The sequence below is a fragment of the Tyto alba genome, unplaced genomic scaffold, assembly GCF_018691265.1.
Source record: "Tyto alba isolate M040663 unplaced genomic scaffold, T.alba_DEE_v4.0 Super-Scaffold_14, whole genome shotgun sequence".
NCBI lineage: Eukaryota > Metazoa > Chordata > Aves > Strigiformes > Tytonidae > Tyto > Tyto alba.
In genome coordinates, this window is record NW_024881276.1 from 28,331,742 (window position 1) to 28,357,104 (window position 25,363).

Consider the following 25,363-nt stretch of genomic DNA (forward strand, 5'->3'; position numbering starts at 1 on the left):
TACTGATTTGTCTACATAAATTTCACAATGAAATTTGCTATTGCCATGTAGCAATGATCTACAGCCTTTGAACTGCAACAGAAAACCAATTTATAGTAGCATGAAGAAAAAAGCAGTGTGAAAATTAGATATTTTTTATATAGCAAATCCTGCTATCATGTAACTCCAGTTTGCTTCTTCATGATCTTGCAAGTGCTATAGCAGAGAACACACATACAATGTAGTTACTTGGTAAGCCTGTTTTCCTTTATAAGAAATGTTTATGTAAACATAGAGAAGGTGCATATACAATATAGAGATACTGTTTTGAATCCATAGGCAAATATCAACCAAATTTTGACAATAAGGCAGTGGTAAAATAACTACAAGATGTATTAATATAGGTAGCTGGATAGAAGAAAAATTAAAACTAACATCAATAGCACAGGAGCATGATGTCTAAAAATTAGCCATTATTACACACCAGAAAGTCTTTCCAGGAGCAAGACAGTCGTGAATCCTCCCCCATCTAAAAAGTTGCAAAATCGATTTGAAAGCCCTGGTGCAATTAGCTGTATATCCGTAAGAAACAATGCCGTACGAGTTCAGCAGCTCACAGAAGTATTTGGTTTTTATGGTGGTATGTCCACATAGGTTTTTGCTGAGGAGCAAGAGATCCGCGTGATTTTAGCTAGCAGTAACTCAGCAGTGGAAAAGACCTATCACTGACTGAGCAGCGCTAGCCTGACGCATGGCGTAAGCAGCAAGAAGTGCTTTTCTAGGCAGGAATAAAAAAAATGACTCGTCAGCAAGGAGGTGTGTCTTTCGCTCTTGCACACAGAACACATTTCATGCGTGATGACTGCTTGCATATTGCCCTTACACCTGTCACCCTCCATGGCCGCTCTCTCCTGGGCTCCAGCAGCTTGGTGTGACCCTGCCCTCACCTCTTCCATTTCAATGTCCTGGAAGACCAATACCATGGCGGCGCAACCTTCCAAAGCAGATTAGGACAGGCAGGATGGTATTGTTACATGGACACACATGATTAACTGGTTTTTGACTTATAGATGGAGCATGCAAACCTTTTTCCTCTTCTTTTTTGGCAGCTCCCACCCAGAGCGGGATGTGCTAGCACTGGTGGTGGCAGCACCAGGTTCTGGATGTTGAAATACTTCATGTACGTGTAGCAATCTGCGTATGACACACAGCTTGGTCACTCATGGCAAGGCAATCAAAAGCTGGCTGGAGTGTATACTCACCAGAAGGTCCACATGCCTTCCAGATCCTTCCCATTACGTCTTCAAAGAGCTTTTCAACAGAAGGGATGTTTAAGACATTCTTGGAAAGTTTGGGGCTGCATGTGGCATTTCAGGTTTATCATTTTGTATCTCCCAACAGAGAAACACTGTAACTGGTATGGACTTACTTTCCTTAGTCAGTTATAAAAAGTAATTCGTAAGAAAGCAAACCCTGGCCGTTTTAGAAGGAAGCCTGAAGAAACAATAGAATCAATTTATTTGGTTACAGTGTAAATTTACCATACAGATTCACCTACAGCTTGGTTTTAAATAGAAAACCGTGTTTTCTTTCTTCTCACTGCCGGTAGTATTTTTTCCCCCATAGCCCCAGGAGGAGGAATCCTGCTAGATGAGTGACATCCAGTGGTGGCTCTGCACTTTGTTTTTACACAGAAGTCTCAGGCTTTGTGCTTCTGCAGTGTGGGCTTTTCCAGCCCTTCACTGAACTTATAAAAAAAGGCACAAGGTTTAAGGTAAAGAACAAAACATTTTTCTAACACGGAAAAATCATTACACGTACGTACAGACACAACTTAAATAAGGAAGTATGCAGAACTGGGACATAACGATGACCTTTTAGAAGATCTACCATCAAGCCAGAGAAGTACATGCATAGCACATCTAAGACTTGCAAGAAAACCAATCTGGAAAAGGGAAAGGATCACTTGTCTGTAGCTGTAAGTCATGAAATATACAGTCCACACAGATGTTTACACTGTCGGAGAATGCAGGCGGCTGTATCTGTGCAGTAGCCGGAGTGGAGGCGCTTGCTCCCCACCTTTCATTATGCTGCGCGCACCTGTGCAAACCCCATGCGATCCTGAGGAAGATGGGGAGAGATGCCAGACAACGACCACGTATCTCAATGCATTCCCACGACGGACTGGTGAGTAACTTCTCCATCTTAAGCATTAAATCACCCGCTCTTTCAAACTACACCCAACTGGAAATGGCAACAGAATCACAGAATGGGTGAGGTCGGACGGGACCCCTGGAGGTCCTCCAGCTCCTCTGCTCAAGCAGTCCCCTCTGTCAGCCCAGGGAAATGACTTTCTGCAACTGTGGGGTTTTTTTGGCTTTTTTTTTTTTTTTTTTCAGGAGACTGGTCTGTGGGGCATTGACACACACCGGTAGCAAACGTGCTGATGGGAGCAGGGCTTGGACACCCCAAATGGAGTTACATGGTTCCCTGAGTTTAACAGCAATTTGCTGCCTCTTACAGCAATTCTCTGAGTTCAGCTCCCTCTGCTTACTGCTGTGAGGTTGAAAGACATAGATAGGGCATTTTCCCACAATGCTATCTCATCAAGAAACAGGATTAATAGTCCTTAAGAGTGGGTAACATCCTTACAGAAGCCACTGAGCAAAATGTGACCTAAGAAGACTACACCTACGCTGTATTCACAGCTGGAATATGAACTCAGGGTCCATTTGAAGTAAAAACAATTCAGCTGGCCAAATTAAAATAACATTTAAGTCAAACCTGGGCTAAAGAGCACCCTTGAAAGAATTATGTCTATGCAATACATCACCTTATGAAGCAGTCAAGAAAGAACTGAAATAGCACTGGGCATGTTCTGTCTTGGAGCAGAGTCTAGAGCATGACTAAACAAAACATGAAGTCACTTTCTATAAACTGTGAGAATAGTTTTCAATGTCTTGAGTATGAATGTTATGTGGGGATGGCCCCCTGGAGACTTAAACAGGGATCACAAAACCCAGGAATCTACAGTTCGGACTGTCACAGTGTTAAAGACAGTCATTTATTATATGAATGATGGCATCCATGTATAGAAAAAAGGTTAAAAATATAGAAAAAGGTTAAAAACCTAGTGTTGTATGAATTTGACAAAGTAGTGTGTAAGTAACAGAATCAATAGAGAAGTAGGAAATCATAGTGCCAAGAGACAACTAGAACTAAAGGGCAAAAATTCCTACAAGGGAAGACAAAATATCAGGTAGAGCATTCTGACCAAGATCATGATGTGAAAGTAGTCTCCAAATGGCAGCAGTGAAAGCCACATTAACTTTACAGCTCCATTTAGATTGTAAGACAGCAAAAATAAGCAGAGCAACCACATAAAAAAATGTGGATGGCACTTGAATGGTTATGGTGTGGAATAAAGATGAATACTCTGGCGATTAGTTGCATCTGAAGACCAGAGACGAGGTATGCCAATAACACTAAACATACCCAACCTACTAGTTTTCAATGGAAAGAGCAGCTTACATTGAAATACACTGTTAAAAAACAAGACAAAAAAAGATTTAAAAATACTTATCAGGACAGCTTTGCAATTAGTAGTTAGAAGTATAAGTTTGAATTCAAAGGATCCTTTGCAGTGCGCAAATCAAAACACTGCAGTACTGTACTAAGTGGGTCACCATCTCACAGGAAGATGAAATACCAATGTTCTCATAGCTCAAACTGGACAAACTATAAAATAGCAACTCCAGAAATGCATGTTAGTTACAAATATCTCTTTCAGCTATCAATTTGATAGCTCTACAGACTTTAATTTAGGTATCTCTACAAACTTTTGGGGAAGATGACAGTTTTAGATGTGCCCTTGCTTGGTAATTAAATCTTTATATTCCTCACCAGAAGAAAACCCAGGTTTGGGTAAATCTAATGAAGCTTCATCTCAGTGGTTGAAAGCAAAGATACAGTTAGTTTCCTACAACTCTTTGCATATTAATGTATGTTGAAATTTAATTGTAGGCAATGTACTTCATTAGCCTGAAACACTGACACAGGTATTTGTTAGTATTTCCTCCCTATGAAATTTTTAGGAATCAACTGTGAAACATCTGTGTTTCTGCTTTTCTGAAATATTAGTCCACTTTCTTAGAAACTGACAGAAAACAAATACTAAGTAAATTACACACCTTAAAAACAACCAAATCCAGGGAAGAATTAAAGTCAGAGCTTTAATATGAATTGCAGCTCTCCGCTCCTGTGTACTGTGGAACTTCAAATTATAGAATAGCCTAATTCATGACGGAAAATTCTGCTTAAAATTTCTACATGCTATCATCAGCCAGAATGACTACTCATATTTTAAGAATTATCTTACTTTTTAAAATTAAGTCCATGATGTTAAGCTCACAATACTGTGGCTAAGCATTCTACTTCTAGACGCTAGGCCTGCACACCATAGCAAATCCAGTGATTTTAAAATATTTTGGTCTCATTGTTTTCTATCTGCAGATCATATAACAATTATTAAATGCTAAATGCTTAGTGCAAGTATTAAATGCTAAAAAAAAAAATCAACTTTTAGAAGTTTAACATACAATGGATTTGTATTACATTTTATTGGCAAAGGTAGTCAAGATTTGGAAAAAAGAAAAAGGGGAAACGTCTAATGTATACACTCAAATCCTGCTGCCTCAGGAGTGTCTTATTTCTGTATTTTTTTTTTTTAATACAGAAACTAAACAATTAAAAACTTTCTTCCACTGTTTAATGCCTATAAGACGTCTTTAGAGGGTTCCTTCATTTTGCTTTCTTGTTTCTTGCAGGTTCAAGTTCTGATCTGTTTCAATCATATCAGTCATAGTGTATGCTGCTGCATTCAGAGTATGTGAACATCAAATTCCATTACACACGTACCGGAGAGCAGGAATTATTTTGCACACTGCTAAACATATAAGCCAAGATGCTTGAATGAAATGGTTTCTCTTTTTCTTGGTCCTAAACCACATCAAATCAGTATGAATGCATTTAAGTCCTTAGAAATACTATTCCTTTGCCAGACAGGTTACTGGAGGACATAAAACATCAACTTAGGGACTTTGATGGAGACTCTTAGGTTACTGTATGGCTTTTCAATACCCAGATTTCCCTGATTTCCTTAAGCTGTGGCACTTCTTGAAGAATGCTATCTTCAAGAAGTAGAAATGCACTTAAAAGTCTCTTTCCAGCTACTTCCTCTTCTGCAAAGCTACGTTCCTGAAACCTGTGTCTTCTACTGCCAGTTTCTTTCTTCACAGCACTACGTCAAATATGCATATGGTACTTTAATCAGGAATTGAGGATTTAACATTTGCAGAGAGAGATGCATTCTGAGATATGGCTGAATCACCTTAAGACTGTGAAGAGTCTACTAAAAGCTCAGCCTTTATTTGTTTGAATTGCAGCTGATTTGATCTTCAGCAGAAGTAGAAAGGGACGTTTCCTCAGTTCTAAGACGTTTCGATGCTGGGGGATTTTGAAGACTGTCATCAGATGGTAATGGCCTCTCTGAAACAGGCAGATAAGAAAATCATTTAAGATAAGTAAATCCAGATTAAGAAAGTAAATTGGTTTGCTGAATTCACAAACAATTCAGCACTTGCCAAAAAACCCCAACCCTGGTTTGAGAAAGTCCAGCATCTGAAACAATGGTGTGCTGAAAGTACAAGGGTCTTTAAAACCCACCTGCAGGATATTACATCCAAGTGAATTTACTCTTCTTGGTTTCAGGGTCAGCTAATGCACCCACTTCTATAAAAACTGTAGTGACATATTGTCACATAAGCAGCTACCCAAGAACAACCGCAGTGAGAACACGTTTTGTATTGTGAAAAGCACCTTCCAAGCACACCAAGACAACGAAGAAGCTTTAGAATTTGCCACTAGGTTTAGGTTTGTGCTTGATTGTGCTTGTGTTGTAAGCTCATAATAGAAGTCTATAATGGAAAGTACTGATTGGCAAAAGACTTTGCTGGACATTAATAGCCACAAAAGCTTACCGTGTTCCTGTTCTGAGGAAGGAGGTACAGGAACTGTATCTGTATATGCAGAGGTTGGTGTATCTGACTTCAGTGGTATCAAGTTTACTCTCCTTTAAAAGAGCAGAAACAGCAATTGCTTTCAAGCCATCATTTTCACAAATACTTTAAAGATTTACTTCAGATAGAATCAGTTAAATTTAAATGTAGTGTAGATAAATTTTACTATGCAGTTTTTCTTCTTGTTATATGTCGAATAGAGCATTTTTCAGAAGTACTTTAATACCACTCGTGATCTTTTTGACTAGAAAATACTTTTGTATATGTTGCATATGTGGCACAATGCTTGATATTCACCTTCAGAGCACAGTATCTTGGTCAAATATTTTAAATTAAGATTAGCTGTGTTTACTATTTCCTAGTCCTGTCCATGTTAACACTTAGATTCATAAAACTTTAGGGAATTCGTTTGTTCAGAGCTCCACTAACAATTACTGTGAAACTCTTCTGCCAACTGTCTTTCGCATGGCACTTGAAAATTAAGCACAAAAGTGGCAGAGGACTGAACCATAAAAAAAAGTCTTACAAGTAGCACCATGAATGCTGCTACAAGCTGACACTCATGGCATAATCAGTTGGTATGATTAAATATAGTTTCTCTCTCTCTCCAAAATAAAAAGATTAATAAGCTCCATCAGTGACCCCACCCTCCAGGAAAAAATCACTTTCAACTATCTACAACCCTTTGACTTATTAGTTCCAATACAGGTGTGAAGAAAGCCATCCTCTCCTAAGATTTTTCTTTGCAGTTGTTGATGAAATCAAGTATCCTGCTTTCTCGTTCACCACTTCCTCCCTAGCCACCTATTAATTAAAACATTCATGTGAGAAGTTATAATAATCTCCTTTAATTCTAAAACAGCCTCCTTTTGCTGACAAGGTCTAGATCTCTAATTGCCTGGCTGTCTCCATGCTGCTGCACACCAGATCAGGATCTTCCATTGCAGGCTGTTTGACGATCAGTACATGGACTACAGGCAATGTCTAACAACCTAGATCTTCACCCTAGGAAATACAATCACTGCATTAAGTCCCACACCCATGACTGTGCATGCTGACGGTCTGTCTAGACTGGCACTCTTCACTACTTAAAATATTTCTTGTCAGAAGAGTTTTTAAATAGTTCTTGTCAGCTGAAAGCTTTGGGTACCATCTTTGTACAGAAGATAGGGCCTGAAGACAGACACCCATTGCTACCAAATGGACATGGTGTAACAGTTGAGCTAACTTTGCTACTGTCTCACATTTCAGACAGAAATATAAAAGCTGTACATTTAGGAATTAGGAGATACTTTGACCTTTCAGTTGCAGTACAATTGGAACAAAAAGTTCCATGTCAAGACAGCTACTACCAAGACACAGGGCTGGGAATTTATGTCTAAACCTCAACCTTTAAATGTAGCAAAAGCACAGCTTGTCTTGGCCTTCGTATTTATGACTGGAAATGGCAATATAAATCTCACCTTGGCGTCTTGCTCCATGCTTGTAAAGTGTTGAGAGTAATCCTCCTGGGCTGGTTTACTTTAGTGCTCTGGCTGGCTGGCTGGCTGATTTTCCTCTCGTCTGAGGATGAGACTGGAACATTTTTTATGCCAACAGGTGTGGAAGGCAAGTCCTTACCAGCAGCTGTGGGTGTTCTAGGTTGGAGGGTGGGAGTGCTGGGGTCGTTGACCCTGCTGAGAGGCGTCCCCTCTGTCAGCCTAGAGCCTGAGGAAACGACTTTGTGTGACTGGCTCCTTTTCACTTTCTTCTCTGTTGCCCCAGAAGTCCTGACATTTATCTGTGGTTTCTCCTTCAGTGGTATTCCCAGTTCACCCTTCTCAAAGGTAACAAATGAACAGTAACCATCCGTGGAAGAAATAGCGAGAAAGGCTCCATCGCTGGACCTATTTGTGATTTTTTTTTTTTTTCATTAAGAGTAAAGGTTAGAACTTTTCTTCAATCCTCACCTCCCCACATTTATAACACACGTTGTACCCATCTTTTCCTCCTCCCTTCCCCAAGTACACGTATACCTTTAAATAAAACTGCAGTCAAGTAAAAGACATCCAATTCAAATGAACAAAAGATCTTCAATTCTGGTCTTTGCATCTGATTTCATCTCTGGTGTTTTCTGTGACCACCTGTAATACGCTGCTGCCAGCACCTGCATGCATTTAAGCTGGCACAAAGTATGGCTCAATTGTAGGTACACAAATCTTCAGCCACAGTGTCTGAAATACTGCTGACATCTCTTCATTCAGACCAGCAGAGCAGTTTAAGCTCTTTGGCTGTGTTCCTTGTGCTAAATAGAGGCAATGCTCAGAATCAGTGTGGTGCTCACCACCAGCTTCTGAAAAAGAGGCCTCCATGTGGTCCTCGTCACATCAAGTCAGACAAATGACTTTGTCCCATACATAAAGTAACACTGAGCAGAATTGTGCAGATAAAGCAGAATTTAGCCAGGATGCAGACAGCTGAACTCAGAAAGATGACTTCCAAAACCTCAAAATAACTTCGTTGTTTCCAGTTACACTGCCTGAACAATGAGTTACTTTTCATGGGCACCTAGTACATTAGCTTTCATAAAACTTTTCATCTGCTTGTCCCCAGGGTGCTTGCACCTTGTTTCCCAACCGATAAAGAACCATAATTTTCTGGTTTACAGGGCAAAAAAGAGGTGGCTTGCTGTTCAGACACTGTGATGACAGTGATGACATGCATGTCAAAACCGCAATATAAAAGCAAAGCAAGACACAAGATGTTGTGAAGAACTTCAACATGTAAAAGGGACATTTCTCCTATCACAACCAATCTTAAGAGTGTAACAATTACCTACCACGAAATGTCACTCAGGGTGTGATAATGTATGTTAGAAACATAACCAAAGGGGAAGGACTGCTCAGTATCATAAAAAAGCACAGAATCTTCTGAAGCAACAGCAAACACCAATCGATAGGGCAGGTTAAACAGAGCAGGAGATGATTTCTGACTGATTTCATCTAGAATGCAAAGAAATGAACACATTGAGTATTCTCCCTTGCATTCATTGCAAGGTAATAACTGCACTAAGCTTAGTCATGAACCTAAATAAAATTTCATTATTAATCAGTAACAAGATAATGGCTGAGAAGATAGCACTTCTATAAAATGTAAAGTTTAATGTCAAGCACTAACATTTCTGTTGCCTGAAGTCTGCTCTCTGTTGTCTTAGCTGAAGAGAGAGAAATTGGCAGAAGCTTTGTCGATCTGGATTGCTATTATTTTGTTCTGTAAAATTTGTCATATATTTTCCAGCTGTAATTTTTCATCATATTTATAGGAAATTTAGTATTAAAGTCCAAAAAAACACACCTTAGGATATAGCGTAAATAAAGGTCACAACATTTATACCACCACGTTGTATTCTGTATGACTCGGTCAAAACAATGGATCTAGCTCTATCTGTGTTATCCGGGGTTCAGCTCTTAGCCAGTCTTTTCAACACAACATCAGCTCTTTGTAAGGCCAGATTATTCCAGCTTCCACTGGAAGCAGAGTGCTAGCTAGCCGCTTTCAGACATTCCTAGTATACAAAGCTCCTGTTCAGTTCTATGACGATTATGGAAGCTATGCACTAAACCAGACAGGCCATTAACATAATGTAAGGTACTCACATCTATAGATTTCTAGACTACCACAGATTTTCACTTGTGTGGGTGTATGTCAGAGAAATTAAATAGTCTGTTTAGAGGAGCTACAGAGACCAACAGCAGACACTCATCTCCTTACTTTGCAACTCACCATTACAATGGATCTAAAGATTATGATAAAAATATTGAAGACAATGACAAGTAATTTCTAAATCCTGTGAGGAAAACTACAAATTGACTCTAAAGAAAAGAGCAAAGCTCTGTCTCTTCACCAGAGGAAGACCAGTCTTGTTAAAATATAAACACTCCTGGACTCACTGGGTTCACAGTAAGGCTGGATTTCAATCTCCAGGTAAGTTCTCATGCCACTTCACACAATCCTTTCCCCACCTCAGAACTCCTATTCTGGCCAGTAACACCAGCTCTGCTTCAGGTGTGGCTTCCTTGAATAAACATCAATAGTTGTTACAAACTACACCAACTCTCTGGTGCTCCTGTGATGTGGGTAGTTGAGACTAACAGGAAGTATTTCACTGGGTCTCCTTTAGTGCCAAGCCAAGTTATTTACTTTTACTCACTTAGAATGGTTAAAAATTAAAGAAAAATATTAAACAGTGTTTCTGTAGCCTAAAAGGCCAAGTAAGAACATTTATCCACTATATCAAAAGCTACTCACAAGGTACTTAAGGTGAATTCAGGGTCTTAGAATCAGGAAACAGCTCCTAAAATGTGGTACAACACTATCTTAACGGAATGCTAAAAGCCTAGGGCATAAAACAGTAAACAGCCACATTGGCCTTTTCACATATTTGCTGTAAAATCATACTCCCTGAAGGATTTACAGTACCTTTATTAAACGCTTGTCTCAACTCAAAGTAGACTGGGCAGCAGCGAACAGCAAGAGTTGCCTTTCCAGGACATGGCAGGTGACCCACAGGCCTTTTATAAAGAATCAGTATTTCAGAAAACAGCATTTATTTATTTATGTATTTAAAAAGAAAAAGATATTTTGATCTTATTAAACTTTACCTTTTAAGATTGTTTCTGGAGAAAACATACGTGGTGTTTGTTACATTTTCTCCTGATTCAACACAGCCAGCTGCAAAAATAAAGGTTAAAATATTACTCATCAACTCAAAAAGGTACTGAGTACACACTTTATGTCCATAAACATTCTACTTCTCAGGAATTAGGCTTGTCAGTTGGGCAAGAAATGTGCAACCTGAACACAACTTAAAAAGGCATCCCAAATATTTATTTAGTGCTGTTTTTGTTACCGTTATATATTTCCCCCTCAAAGCTTCTTTTTGATGTTGCCAGACATCTATAAAAGCAGTGCTTACATGGGCAAACTGATCCCCTCCTTGCAATGTTATTTTTACTATGACTGCAGAACGTTCTTAAGAAAGGATATGAACAGAGAGACCAGTGAAAAGAAACCACTCCTTCAGTTCTATTTTAACAGAGCACTATTGTTGCAATTTACATGTTTCAGTTCAGAAAAACATATTAATATAATTTTTATTACAGAAGAAAGTTGATGTTCTGGACTGCTAATGGAAGAGTATTGTGCAGTCTCTATTTTCTTTAATAGGCATAATGAGAAATGGCGTAATTAAGATAAATAAGCATCCCTCAGCAGTTTGAAAGCAATCTTGATGCACAATCAAACTAGAGTTTAATATAAACAATGTAAGTTATAGCACACATTCTCACATACCTGGAGTGAGTAAATAGGAGCCATCAGGAGTAAAACTGAGCCTGCGGAAAAATGACTTCATGCTGTCATCATGAAACATCCGATAGCTCCTAGCCTGTAACATGGAAATAAGATTGTGTAAAGTGCCATGAACACGGCAGCTGGAATGCAAGCGAGACAATCCATCCAGTTGTACAATCCAATCCGACACAACTTTAAAAATAAATGTTTTACAAATCATGGCTCCTTCGAACTCACTTTCTTCTGTGCTATAAATTCTTCAGAGCTAAGAAAAATAGTCCTTGATCCCTCTTCAGCTACTAATCAAAACACTCCAAGAGCAGTCACATTAGACCAGTAATCAAAAAAATAGTAATAACTTGGAGAACAACATTATTTAACAGTCAACATAAAAGCCTGTTCCTTAGGCATTTAATTTTAACTCTAGTATTAGAGGTTTAAAGAGAACTTCTATAATGGCAAAACACCCTTTCTCAGGCCTGTTCTTTAGTCTCTGTAAAACTGTTACAAATGTTTTTCACAAAAAAAAAGGACTAGAAAGAATTAAAAAGGTTATAGCCAGCTTGGAGGTGTTGTTTTACTATAATTTAGAACTGTCTGGGGGGAAGAAAAGCTCTTCGTTTTCCCTCTTAGGGTTAGAATTTCCTAGATTTTCCCTAATTCATATTTTTCCTAAAAATCAGACTACCTTTTTGAAAATTTCAGGCTGCTGACTTTAAAATATTATTGCTATGTCAAATTCATTATTAAACTTACAGCTAGTGACAGACATGTTTGAAGTTTTTCCTATTAAGAATTCACTATGCATACTATTTTTTCCACGTTATTTTTAACATTTACAACCAAAGACATTGTGCTACTACTTTAATCAGCTGAACTTGCAAGAGATCAACAGCAGCAGGCAGTGTTCTTTCTTAGTCATTTCTGTCATGTTCAAGGAAACCTGAAGCAGTCTCTGTTCACAAAATGCAAAGGTGAGACAGAGACAAAAATGTATGGATTACTTGAACGTAAAATATTTGCCCCTTTGGTTTCATAGAACAGAACAAGTCATGTAAAATAGCACCCAGCACATTCTCCAGCACCATTAGCATCAGAACAACGTACCTCTCCTTCAGCTCCTGATCCGGACGGCATTTTGGTAACATTGAATGCTACACGCCTGGTTTGCGTGTTGTACACCCGCAGGATCCTACACGGTGGAGAGCACAGTTAGCTATGAACAGCTTGCTTTCACACCAAGTTTCATACTATGCTACAGGACCTCACTTCTCACTCAGGACTACCAACTATAGATGATAATCACACATTAATTATCACTGTTCATGAGATACCGCTGGGGGGACATGTTTTGATGGCTAAATAACCAATGAATCACTAACAATTATTTGACTCGCTAAGGTGTGTGAAGTACCAGCACATGCATTTGTGGAGGAATGAGGGAATTAGTGGACAGTGAATGGCCATGCCATTCCTACCTGTGCTGTAGTAGCCAGTATGTTCCTGCAGCGTGGGAACTCACCTCAATTAGCTACATCTTTATGCTTTAGTTTCCTTTGGACTAAATGAAAACTGGAGTACACCTCTGTACAAAATGTTGGAAGCCCCCTGACTTCATCTTACTAAAACAGCAGGTAGACTAAGCAAACCCAACTGCTCTTCCCACCACCCCCTCCCCTCTGCCAGCTCTGATCTTCAATGAGTTCTGTTGGTTTGCTAGGCTGGCAGAAAAACAACCTAACACAAAACCCAGACAGTTTTCTGCTGATTTAGTGTGATGAAACAACTCCACAAAGAATCCTGGACAGAGCTAGGAAGAGAAAATAGAAGGTGAGGCTGTGGCAAACAGCTTGAGACAGCTGTGGAAGTACTGGCTCTGGATGTCACACGGCTGCTAGAAGGGGGAAGAGGTCTCCCCACCCTGAGCTGGTGAGTGTCCAGTCCTGGCAGCTGGCCTGGCTCCTGTTGGACCCCGATTCAGTTGATGCTGTTCACTAACACTGCAGAAAAGCATGTGAAACCTGAGGGGGTGGGAGATTTCCACTCTTCAGATTAGTTCATGCTCTTGCTTGCGACTTCACTCCAAGAAAAACTTGTGCATCATTCTATTACTTGTGTTTCACTGCAGTTCATTTTAATAAAAGCACACAAATCTCACATAAGTGATTATCAGAAGACAGAGGTTCATATTGACCTAGTCGCCATTAACTTACGATCTTTCTGGGGCTATTGCAAATCTTAAATCAAAAGTGCTTTTCCACTATTACAGCAATTTTCTTTGCAGTGGGTGCCAGATGACATGCATTTATTAGCCAGCTGCAAACCCCTTCAGAGCAGCACACATGCCCTAAACAGTTTAAGCTCACTCAAAGTTCTGACAAGGGCCAAGTTTATGAAGTGTGTGTTTAGCTTTCCCAATGACATCACTTACAAAACTGTTGGGGATGGAGGGAGCAAGAGGGCAAAAGAAAGATATCAGTGGAAAAACATTTTAATTGATTTCTTAAACTGTTTATATCTTTCTGTAAGATGACAAGGATAAACTTATTAGCTCATTAACAGCCAGAGAATGCAGCACTCTCTTAACATGCGTTTGGTATCTCTAATGACCAATACCATGAAAACTTACTTTCGGAAGAATTTCTACAAAAGTTTATGTAAGCTTATTTGCTACTTAGAGAGGACACTCAGACTTCGGGAATCATTTACCACAAGCAAAATATTAACTAAAGTATCATTTTACTTTCACACCAACCTTCTTACAGAACAATGTGAATAAAACTAAAAGAAAAGTCACATTTATCCTGTACACTTGCTTTCAGTTCACCCTCAAGTAAGAAAGAATACTATGGCAAAACACTTAGACCAACAGCTCACCTATCACAACTCAGAGTTGCAATGTACTGGCCTAGAGGATCGCAGGTTATTCCTTGGACATAACTCTTGTGTTCATTTAATATTGAAATCTTCTGTCCTGAAATTACAAACAGCTTTCAGATTCCAAACTTAAATTTGTTTTAAAACATTTCTTCATTTCAGAAATAAAACAAGACAAAATATTTCAAAATGTAGAGAAAAAATTTTTTAAACATATAAACTGTTAACTTCATGGTACCTGATAAGAATATCCAAAATTGTTGCTTTATTTCTAGAATCTTCACAAGTACAGGAAATTATGATGTGCCAATTTAAGGCTTGTTCCCTACAAACTAACTCAGACAAGCAGATTTGCTTAGGCATTAAACATGCAAAATGAGTATATTTCAAAACAGAAGTATTTCAAAACCTTTGTGATTTAAAGAAAACTTTTCAGGCAGGTCTAGAATACTGATCAACAGCTAACTAAATTTGGCTGAATATTGAGTCAGAATTCCAGTGTTAAAACATAACTTCCAGCTGGGGGGCTGTATATACTCATCTACTCTGCTGAGCAGGCATTGAAAAAAATATACTACACACATGCTGACTGATGCTTACACATGGGCAGCTTTCAGAAACAATTCTACAGCAGTGCTAACTCACGTTCTTCCACAGCTAACTGTCATGAAGATCTCTCAAAGGCATGAGCTTTCTGACCTCACGTGCCACAGACGGATGTCTCATATCCAAAGCATTGTGATGAGTCAAAGTTGCAGATAATCCTCATTAGATACTTTGTTTTGAATACTTGTGACAGGTGGGGTTTTTTCCTATCTGTTAAGTTTTGTTTTGTTGCAAAGAAACACTATAGGATGACAAGTTTCAAAGACAATAGCTCTTCTAAAAGATTACACAAATAGAGTTGAGGCTGTGCTGCAGAACACCAAAAGTCCTTCTGGTGCAGTATTCTGTCTCTGACAGTGGCCAATAACAGACGCCTAAGGAAGAGTGTAAGATCAGAGCAAACACATAATGATATTTCTACAAGATACCCTGTAAGCTGCCAACAGTTTTTACTTTAAGGACTTAACCCAGTGATGCTCTCTTTGTACTGAGTAGCCCTATGGATTTTTACTATTCATCTTCTTCCAGCCATTTTTAAAAAAAGCATGCAAACATTCAGCCTGGGTATTACCAGAAGCTATTCTTGAAACTCTCTCATGTACCTACAACTTCAATCATAGAGCCTACATTTTCCACTAATGGCTTCTTACTTCCAACTTACTAGTTGTCTCTCTGCCTAGAAGACACAGAATGCCCTCCATGGCATTAATTGCATGTTAAAAGAAAGCAGTGAGAGTGGAAGACATTACACATAAGTAACGTATGAGCTTAAGAGGCCATCAAGATTTTTTTAGTAATAATTCTAATAGATACGTTCCTTTAAAGGCATTGCAAGCAGCCCGACATGCAAGAGACATTTGGTCACGATGCCCCTACACAGCCTCATGCTCTAAGCACACTCACTCTTAACTGAACATTCATGTATTTATGGTAAAAACTTATGGAACAAGTATATCTGACAGTTCACATGGGAGAGACATTAAGCAGCCAAATCAAGAACACAAAAAATCTCAGCAGCTGAACATTTGTATTTTCATGTGTAGGTGCACTGGATTCTACTTTATTTTTCTTAATTAGACACTAAATATTAGAAACGTGAGATAAAAGGTTAACTTTAAAGAAAGCTAAGTACTTCCACATTACATTAAAAGCAATGATTACGTTGCTAATAAGAAAATATCGCACCATTGTAAAGCAACCTAACCTACATGGTTACTACCAAAACTTCTATATACGGGCCTTTCTTGGAGAACAATCCCACTGCAGTGGGATGAGAAAAAACAGAAGTGCCAAACAAACAGCCTAATGGAGACTAAGAAAAATGGACACATCTTGCAAAACAGAGCCTGCATCCTATACTCACTTTCCATTTTCTATCTAGGTAATTAGTTACCTGATACCAGTCAAGTTTTGTTTGTTTGTTGGGGTGTGGAGTAAATAATATACAAGCTGCTTGTGTAGGAGGTTGAGGGAAAAAAAGTTGGGTGAAGTTTATTTCCTGAATACTCCAAGGTGAAGAGATTACTTCTGCGTAAATTTTGCTGGCCTGCAGGTATCTTTATATTCTGGGCCTTTATACGAGGCAGATAGCCTCACAATCCCAGAAATCTAGCAATCACAAAAAAAAAGATGCTTTTGACTCTTTTGGCAAGCACCACGAGGCTCTTCCTCCAGGACTGGAGACACAAATGATAAACATAGCCTTTACCTTTATTAACATCCCACATTATAGCTGTGTTATCTACAGAAGCGGATGCCATGTAATTTCCATCTGAGGTCCAACAAATATCATAGACATCTTCTAAGTGGCCTCTATAAGTCAGAAGAGAAGAAACCAATTATTAATTTAAAAATTAGCAGCTACATGTAAACATGAGTTTTCCTCATTTTTAGGTTAAAAAAAAAAAAAAATCAGAGGCAAATAAAGCATCACTGAAGCAAAACAGACAGCACATTTTTCAGCTTTTAAAAAAAAGCTTCCATATTCAGTAGGTGGTAGAACATTTTAAGAAAGCACATCCTACTTCTATTCAAAATAAACCTGCCTTTTCAACAGGTCTTTTTCACAGACAACGAAAATGTCATGAAATGAATTTGTACCTAGAGATCTGGAAATGAACAGTTCTAGCATTTGTACAAACAGAAAATAAAGCACTACACCAAAGTAATTAGGAAACGTCACTATTAAGAAAAAACCTTCTTGCATATTTATGGGTTTCATAAAAGCAGTAAACAAACACGCATACTTGGCAGAACCACATGAAACCCGGAAAATTAAGGTTGATTTAGATATAGTTGGACAGACATCTCAAGATATTCAGAACTACCTAGAAGGGCTCCATCAAAAACAATTTTTATTTTTTGTTGTTTGAAGATTTATCATACAGTGTGGTAACTTTAATAATAAATATTTGCAAGACCAAGTTTAGGGAAGGGGGATTGGGTTTGTTTGTTTGCTTTAAGAGATGAACTCTAATGTTCCTAAAGGATCATGCTGGTGCTTCAAGCAACCCCACTAGCACTTTTGAAACTGTTCTCACATAAACCTCAGCAGCTGCAAGGAATGTATCAGTTATGGGTAGCAGAGTTACTTATTTTTTGTAAACAAGTGTAAACTCTTAATGGTTTGATCAGTATAGACAGATAGAAACCAAAACTTTTAACAGATACTACACAGAAAGTGAGGCAGAGTGATACATACTGTTAATTCAAAATGCATTTCTGAGTCCAGAACCACTAATTTCTTTCAGCCTTCAGCCAAGAGTGAAAACAGAACACTGTGGTAGTTCAACTGTCAGTAGTGATTTGATCCCTTAGCCACTATCTGCTAATACTTACTTAGCCTTAGCAGGCATGGCGTGTATATATTTTATTATTTATTATACACTTGAAACAAAAGCTGTATAATGCAGAAGGCTTTCAACTATTAAAATTAACTAGTTGAAAAAGATTGGTTGAGCCCTGCAGCTATCATCTGACAAAACTGCATGAATCATTTTATCTACTGACACTTTTTCACTTAATAATGATCAAAATTTTCACTATGAAACTAGTAAAGAAAACTTCACATTTACTTTCTGTGTATCTGTGCTAAGCTTTAAGCGACTGCAAATCTCAGAGCATGTCAGTTATGTGACAAAGACCAAATCTTCTGCCTTAACAGAAGATGTAGGTTGGCACGGCATCAAAAAAGTTAAACACAATAAAAGGATGAGTATTAGAGCAAGCTAATTTTAGAGAGCATTGAAGTTCTACATACACTGAACAGAAGACTATACCAGATGATAAAAGCCACTAGGGAATCAAAAACACTGAACAGAAAACAAACTCATAAAATATTAAGCTACCTTAAAGTTTTAACGACTGTCCAGTTTTCCTTGTTGAGCTGAGCTTCACCTTCATCCTGAAAAACTAATGGTTCCAATTCTTTGCTATCGTTCAGCTTCCACAATAATATAACAGCATCTGTAGAAGAAATTACATGAAGTTTCTTTCCCATTCACTGTTTTGTTAATGCATTACATTTAGTCCAACATTATAATTATCTCACGTCAGACACATGAAAAGCAGTTCTCACCATCTCCTCCAGATGCTAGGATCTCACCACCTGGAGAGAAGCGCACAACATTTACTGCTTTGGTATGGCGGGCGAGGTTGGACAAGAATTCCACAATTGCTTTTCCATCTGGTCCTTTTTCCACTTTCCATATCTAGTTATAAAAGTATTACAGACAGTTTTCAGGACCAGGATGTAATATATATGCACCACTTCAGTAAGCCACAACTTACTCCTTGGGCAGTCATCCTGAGTTTATTATGCGAAACTTTCAGAGATAAAGCTGCAGTTGCACCACAAGTCCCTCTATGAGCTACAGCTGTGCACTGGGTTTACGTGACAATGTTTTGGTAGCTGGGGGAGGCATCAGGGCTGGCTTCTCTGAGACGACCCCAAAAGCTGTCCCCATGTTGGACAGAGCCAGTTCCAGCCAGCTCCAAGACTGTCCCAACTCTGGCCAAAGCTCAGCCCATCAGCGACCCTGGTGGTGACTCTATGATAAAATATTTAAGAAAGAGTTAAACACTGTAAGGCAACTGTGAGAAAACAGTAAGAAAAACGTGAAACAGCCTTGCAGACACGAAGAGCAGTGAAGGAGGGGAGGAGGCACTCCACGCACCAGAGCAGAGATTCCCCTGAAGCCCCTGGAAAAGACCTTGGTGAGGCAGGCTGTCCCCCGGCAGGCCATGGCGGTCCACGGGGGAGCAGATGCCCACCTGCAGCCCGTGGAGGACCCCACGCAGGAGCAGGTGGCCTGTGAAGAGGAGCCCACGCAGGAGCAGGTTTGGTGGCAGGAACTGTGACCCCGGGGGGGAACCGCGCTGGAGCACTTCATTCCTGAAAGATTGCACTCCATGGAAAAGACCACACTGGAGCAGTTTGTGAAGAACTGCAGCTTGTGTGAAGGATCCATACCAGACAAGTTTATGAAAGACTGTCTCCTGTAGCAGGGACCTGCAGCAGGGGAAGAGCGAGGAGGAAGGAGCTGCAGAGACAATCTGTGATGAACTGATTACACCCCCATTCCCTATCCCCCCCCTGTGCCACCGAGTGGGAGGAGGTACAAGAGCCAGGAGTGAAGTTGAGCTTGGGAGGAAGGGAGGGGTGGGGAGAAGGTGTTTTTAGTTTTGTTCTTATTTCTCACTATCTGACTCTGTTATTAATTAACAGTATATTAAACTCATTTCCCTAAGTTGAATCTGTTTTGCCCATGACAGTAATTAGTAAGTGATCTCCCTGTCCTTACCTCAACCCATAAGCTTTTCCATTGTATTTTCTCCCCATCCTGTTGAAGAGGAGGAGTAATAGAGCAGTTTGGTGGGCACCTGGTGGGGGGCCAGCCAGGGTCAACTCATCACAAGCTATAATTATATTACAGTATTTTTTTAGTCTGATGAAATATATTACTGAATATTTCCAATAAATTAAAAAAAAGCTCAATCAAACATATAACACTATTCTCTCTCCGTTCATTGACAACCTCTAGCTTCAAAGTTATTTGAGAAGCCTATAAATACAATGATTCAGTAGCATGGAATAACAGTATCTTGTTAGCAAATCCGTAAACTACAAATTGTAACAGTCTGAAAAAAAAAAAATGTGATTACTACAGGAGAAAAAAACCCCGTATTATCTCTCTTCAGAAGTCTGAGCAAGTTGAAGAGTTTTGCAGTATACCTCAAATGTCAATAGATTTACTGGTTTCAAACAGATTATGTAAGCAAGAATTATAATAATTCAAGTTCCCCACTGATCATAACCACAGCATTAAGATAGCTGCATGATATGGATACTCTTCCAGAAATGCTGTCTTAAGGAATTCCTGATCCTACTTGTTCTCAATTTTGCCACTCTTACTGCTCTACTTGTGCACTGGTTCAGCCACAAAAGCAACACTGTTACGTCCCTATATTGCGGGACTAAGGCCATGGATAGCTAAATCCCATCAGTTTGTTGTGATTTAAGCCCAAAGGGCAAGTGAATACCATGAGGCTGCTTGCTCTTCCCCTCTCCCACCAGGCGGGGAGGAGAAAATATAAAGGAAGGCTCAGTGATCGAGACAAGGACAGGGAGGTATGACTCACCAATTATGGTCATGGGCAAAAGCCAGACTCAACTTGTGAAGAAAGAACATCAATTTAATTTGAACATCACCAATTTACCAATCAAATCAAAAGTAGGATAATGAGAAATACAACCACGTCTTAAAAACACCTTCCCTCACCAGCCCTCCTTTCTTCCCAGGCTCAGCTTTGCTCCCCATTTCTCTACCTCCTTCCCTGCAAGGGGGGCAGAGGATGGGGGTTGCAGTCAGTTCATCACCCATTGTTTCTGGTGCTCCTTCCTCCTCAGGGGGAGGACTCCTCACACTCTTCCCCTGCTCCAGCGTAGGGTCCCTCTCACAGGAGACAGTCTTCCACAAACTTCTCCAACGTGAGTCCTTCCCACAGGGCTGCAGCTCTTCACACACTGCTCCAGCGTGGGTCCCTCCTACATGTTGCAGTCCTCCCAGAGACAAAATACAACAGCATGGTCTTGCCTCAGGGTCCTTGCCTTCCTCAGGCACAGCCACCTGCTCCAGTGTGGGGTCCTCCACAGGCTGCAGGTGGGCATCTGCTCCCCTGTGGACCTCCACGGCCTGCAGGGGGGCAGCCTGCCCTCTTACCAGGGGCTGCAGGGAGGTCTCTGACTCAGTGCACGTCCCGCTCCTTCCTTTCTTTTTTTCAGCTGACCTCAGTGTCTGCATAGGTATTTCCCTTACTCTTCCTCCTCCCAGGTTCCCCTTCTTAAATACGCTATCGCAGAGGTGCAGTCACCATCGCCGACTGGCTCGGCCCTGGCCAGAAGTGGGTCAGACTTGGAGCTGGGGGAGATGTGAGAAGGGTCTCACAGGGGCCACCACTGTAGCCCCCTCTCCACTACCAAAAACCCTGGCACACACAAACCCAGCATAGTGTTTCAAATACTCTGCTCTTGGCTGCAGCTCAGTTCAGGAAAATCAAATCAAACAAAATCACCCCAGCAACAAGGTCTTGATAAGAATATACCAAACAGTGGAGCAGACTGAATTAAGACCTCTAACTTTTGTCAGTTTTCCCTCTTTATTCAACAGTCCTCTGAAAGAAGACATAGCAGCCATATCTCTCGTGTCAGAAACTACTGAAATTTTTCTGGTCCTAAAATACGTGTATGTATAAATATGATTTAAATATGTATTCAGTAACCTATATATATATACAGCCAAAATCCCAGAAACGCATACACCATCAGGTAAGAAGTCAACCTGCCAGTGAGGAACGGAAAAGTTTTGGCTGAGGCTACTGAAATAAAACCCTAGCTTTTAATTACATTTATTCCACTTACCATCTCCAAAAAAAAGAGGTATTCTAATCATGCACACATCACAGCAGTTACAATTCACAATAATTTGCTAATAAATACACTAAGAAATATTGGCATATTTCACAAAGTATTGTGTTGAAGATCCTGAGGAACAAATCTGGATCCAATCCAAGCTTTCCAAATGCAAGTATAAATATGATCTTTTCAACTCAATTATCTGCTAAAACATAGCACTTTCCTATTCAGAAGAAAATGCAGCAGTAACACAAAAGAAAACCTGGTTGTTCTTATGTGCCTACTGCACAGGTAATAAAACCTTATTATAGTGGTTTTATTTCTTCTTCAAATAGATGATGGAAGCCTGACAGAACATAAGCAGTCCCAAAAGATAATTCAAATGTAAAATTACCACGCAAAGACAGATGCATACACACATAGCAGAGAACCTACATGAATTCTTTGCATTGGAGTTCATTACTAAGGAGCACAGAGAGGATCCCAGGTTGGAACCCTTCTTTTTTGTGGGGTAAGTTTGAGGAACTGTCTCAAATTGAAAGGTTAGCAGTAGAGATTTTAGTAAACAAGCAAAAAAAAAAAAAATAGTGTTTTACAGGAAACCACCAGGCCCAGATATTGAAGCGACCTACAGGAACTCAAACATGAGAAGAACAGCCCAGCAGCGATGCGTAACTCACTGTTTCAGCTCCAAAAAACAGGGGAGGCAAAAGTGTCAGTCTTTTAGAAGTGCTCTAATGAAAAACTCTGACCACTATGTCTACGTTCCATGAAGAGAAGTTGCTAAATAAATAAATTCAATTTATTTCTCTCCAAAGGAAACTGTGCCTCACTTGGACATTTATTTAAGGATTTGACTAACATCCAGATAAAAAGAACGTGGCTCAGCCAGCGCATGCAATTTCCCCAAACTTTCCAGTTAGGGTTGAGGCTGTTAAAGAAACCAAGAGATCACTGAACAGCGGGGACAGTCCTCACATACATTAAGAATTTAGAATACAGTAAACAACTGCCTGATTTTGCAAAGCTAAATGCTACAGCCACATCTTTTGGGGCTTGTGCTATTCAACATTTTCATAAGTGATTCTGAACAGGATAAGCAACTGATTAACAAAGTTTGTTAGGACTGATGCAAAATTACTTAGGAGAGATGCATCTGAAGCTGAGTGAAAAGGGCTGTAGAAAGAGCTCATATAGCTAAGTGACTACTTATAAAATGGCAGATAAAATTCAACTTGGATGAACATAAAGAAATGAAACCCACTTGTTTCTTACTAACCCACAAGACTGTGCCCTAAATTAGCAGTTACTACTCAGGAATATCACCCAACAGTCAAGGCAGGTAATTTCCTAAAACTAGCAGTTCAACACTCAGCAGCAGAACTCAAGGGCAGTATACAAGGGGAAGTCATGCTGCATATAGCTGTGCAATCTCATATGCTTTCCCTAAACCGTCCACCACAGGTGTCATGTACTGGCCAATAGTCTAATACCTGGGACAACAAGCCATTTCATGCTCTGCACATGCTACAAAACCAAAACAGGTTTGAAACTTACCCGAACAGCTGTGTCTACACCTGCTGAGGCCAGTCGATTGATCTTCCCATCAGCTCCACGTTGGAAGTCTAAGCTGTAAACAGGCTCCTTATTATGCCACGCTATTTCACAAGTGATGACCTTCATGTTTGCTAAGGAAAAAAAGAGCAAATACCGGATCAATTACTGTTTCTTATGACAAAGACAATCAAGGTTAATGCAGATTTCACAACCTCCACAGACAGATGCCAGAACAACTTCCCTCCAGAAACTGACAGGATGGTTTAAGGAAGACCACTTCTAAACGCTATGATTTATTATGGCTAAAGTTAGTGCATGAGAAGGGTAATAAAGTCACGTCTCTCAGTGGAATGACATGTCGTGGGAGAAGCACAGGACAGGGTTCTGACACTCGGTAAATCCCGAGGGGCAGACGCCGCAGCTTTTCCCTATCAGCCCCCGGAGCGCGCCCGCACTCCCTCGGCTGCCCGGGCGCTGCCCCAGCCCGGCCCCCGCCGGGGCCGAGCCCCCGCCGGCCGGGCCCGATGCGCATCCCCCCAGCCCTCGGGCTCACAGCCGCTTCCCCGCCAACCGCGAAGCGCCGAGGAGCCAGAACGACGGAAAGGCACGGAGGCCCCGGCGGGGGCCGGGGGAAGGCAGAGGCACCTCTCCTCAAAGCCCCGGGGACCGCGAAAAAAAGCCGCCCCACCGCGCCGCCGGGGACAGGCGATTTCCGACGCGCTGAGGGGACCAGCCCAACGGAACGGAACGCAACGCAATGCAATGCAATGCAACGCGCTCGCCGGCGACAGCCCCGCTAGGGCCGGGGGGAGCCTTCCCGCCCACAGAAAGCCCGGCTCCCGCCGCGGCCCCTCTCCCCACAGCACGGCGGGGCCGCGGCCCCAACCGCCGCTAACGGCCGGTCGCTGGGTGGGTGGGTGGGTGCGTGGGGCGCCCGTGCGCTTCTCCCACCCCCCCAGCCCCTACCTGCGCGCGGCCTGGCCGGGCTCCAGCGCGGGCGCGCGTTTCCCGCCCCGGCGCCTGCGCGCTGCCGCCCCGCCGCCGGCCGAGGTGCGCCCGGCGGCGGGGCGGCAGCGCCCCCTGCTGGAGGCGGCGGCGGCGGCAGGGCGGGGCCCGCCGCGCCCTCAGGGGCCGCCCGGCGGCAGCGGGGCCGGCGGAATCGCCCCCGCTTTGCCCCCGCCCCGGTTTCGGGTGGCGGTTTAGCTGCGGGCGGGCGGGCGGGTGGGTGGGTGGGGAAGGTGCCTCTGCGGCCCCGCAGGCCCGCCCGCCCCCGCTGGAACAGCAAAAAGGGGTGGCGGCGGGAAAGGCCGCCGCTCTGCCCCGTTGCTGGGCTGGGTAGGAGGTGTTCGCCCCGCCCTAGGCTTCCTTCCCATTAAAAAAAAAAGCCACAACAACAACAAAACAGAAACTAAAAAAGCCCACTGCTCGCCCGCTTCCGAAAAGGGAAAAAAAAAAAAAAAAAAAAAAGCCTTGCTGTACTTGAGATATTTTTACATTTAGACTGGTCAAAGGGCAACTAAGCCCCCAAATTCCCCTTTCTTTCAAATGCAAACCTTTCCATCTGAAATAATTAAAAAATTGCATCCTTAGAAACTGGCACCTGCGTTTCCTTCTGCCCACACCGCCTCTGGCCATGCTGCCTCTCGCCCAATCCCCAACACCAACTGGCAAAACCACCACCAGCCCTGGGGTTAAAGCCAAAATTCGGACTCTGCAAGACCTCACCAGTTACTGAACTGACTAACACAACAGTTGAAAACAAATGAAGATATATTGTATACAAATTAATTTTCTTTTTTTAAAAATTACTTTTGAAAAAGGAAGAGGACTTCTCCATAGAGGGCGATGAAGATTTCCATGCAAGTATGACTAGACTTAGAAGGCCAGGACAGTGCAGGTCCTCCTGCTCGATTTGAAATTACACTCGCACAGCAGAAAGCACGGAGTTACACCCATGTATTAAAATCAGAAACTTCCTTGAAATTCGGTTAAAATGTACCCTGGCTTATAACAGCACCGCATT

At 41.2% G+C, this 25,363-nt stretch overlaps 1 protein-coding gene across 1 annotated transcript; it reads right to left on the reverse strand.

Annotated features, from left to right (window-relative positions):
• Nucleotides 1-1,480: 1,480 nt before the first annotated feature.
• Nucleotides 1,481-24,359, reverse strand: CHAF1B (chromatin assembly factor 1 subunit B). The gene is made up of 14 exons (XM_033011385.2): nt 24,307-24,359; nt 23,341-23,471; nt 18,448-18,580; nt 18,218-18,335; nt 16,579-16,682; nt 14,265-14,361; nt 12,495-12,579; nt 11,388-11,481; nt 10,697-10,766; nt 10,515-10,606; nt 8,875-9,037; nt 7,520-7,942; nt 6,018-6,109; nt 1,481-5,526 (listed from the first exon to the last, which is right to left on the reverse strand). The coding sequence occupies exons 2-14, from the start codon at nt 23,464-23,466 to the stop codon at nt 5,405-5,407; spliced, it is 1,719 nt and encodes a 572-aa protein (XP_032867276.2). The 5' UTR covers nt 23,467-23,471; nt 24,307-24,359; the 3' UTR covers nt 1,481-5,404.
• Nucleotides 24,360-25,363: the final 1,004 nt, after the last annotated feature.

Excerpts from the sequence above, each read along its gene's own strand:
- CHAF1B (XM_033011385.2), bottom strand. The coding sequence starts at position 23,466 with ATGAAGGTCATCACTTGTGAAATAGCGTGGCATAATAAGGAGCCTGTT. Across the intron at positions 10,607-10,696 it reads TCCAGAAACAATCTTAAAAG|GCCTGTGGGTCACCTGCCAT; the intron begins GTAAAGTTTAAT and ends TCTTTATAAAAG. Across the intron at positions 6,110-7,519 it reads GCATGGAGCAAGACGCCAAG|GAGAGTAAACTTGATACCAC; the intron begins GTGAGATTTATA and ends GCTCTTTTAAAG.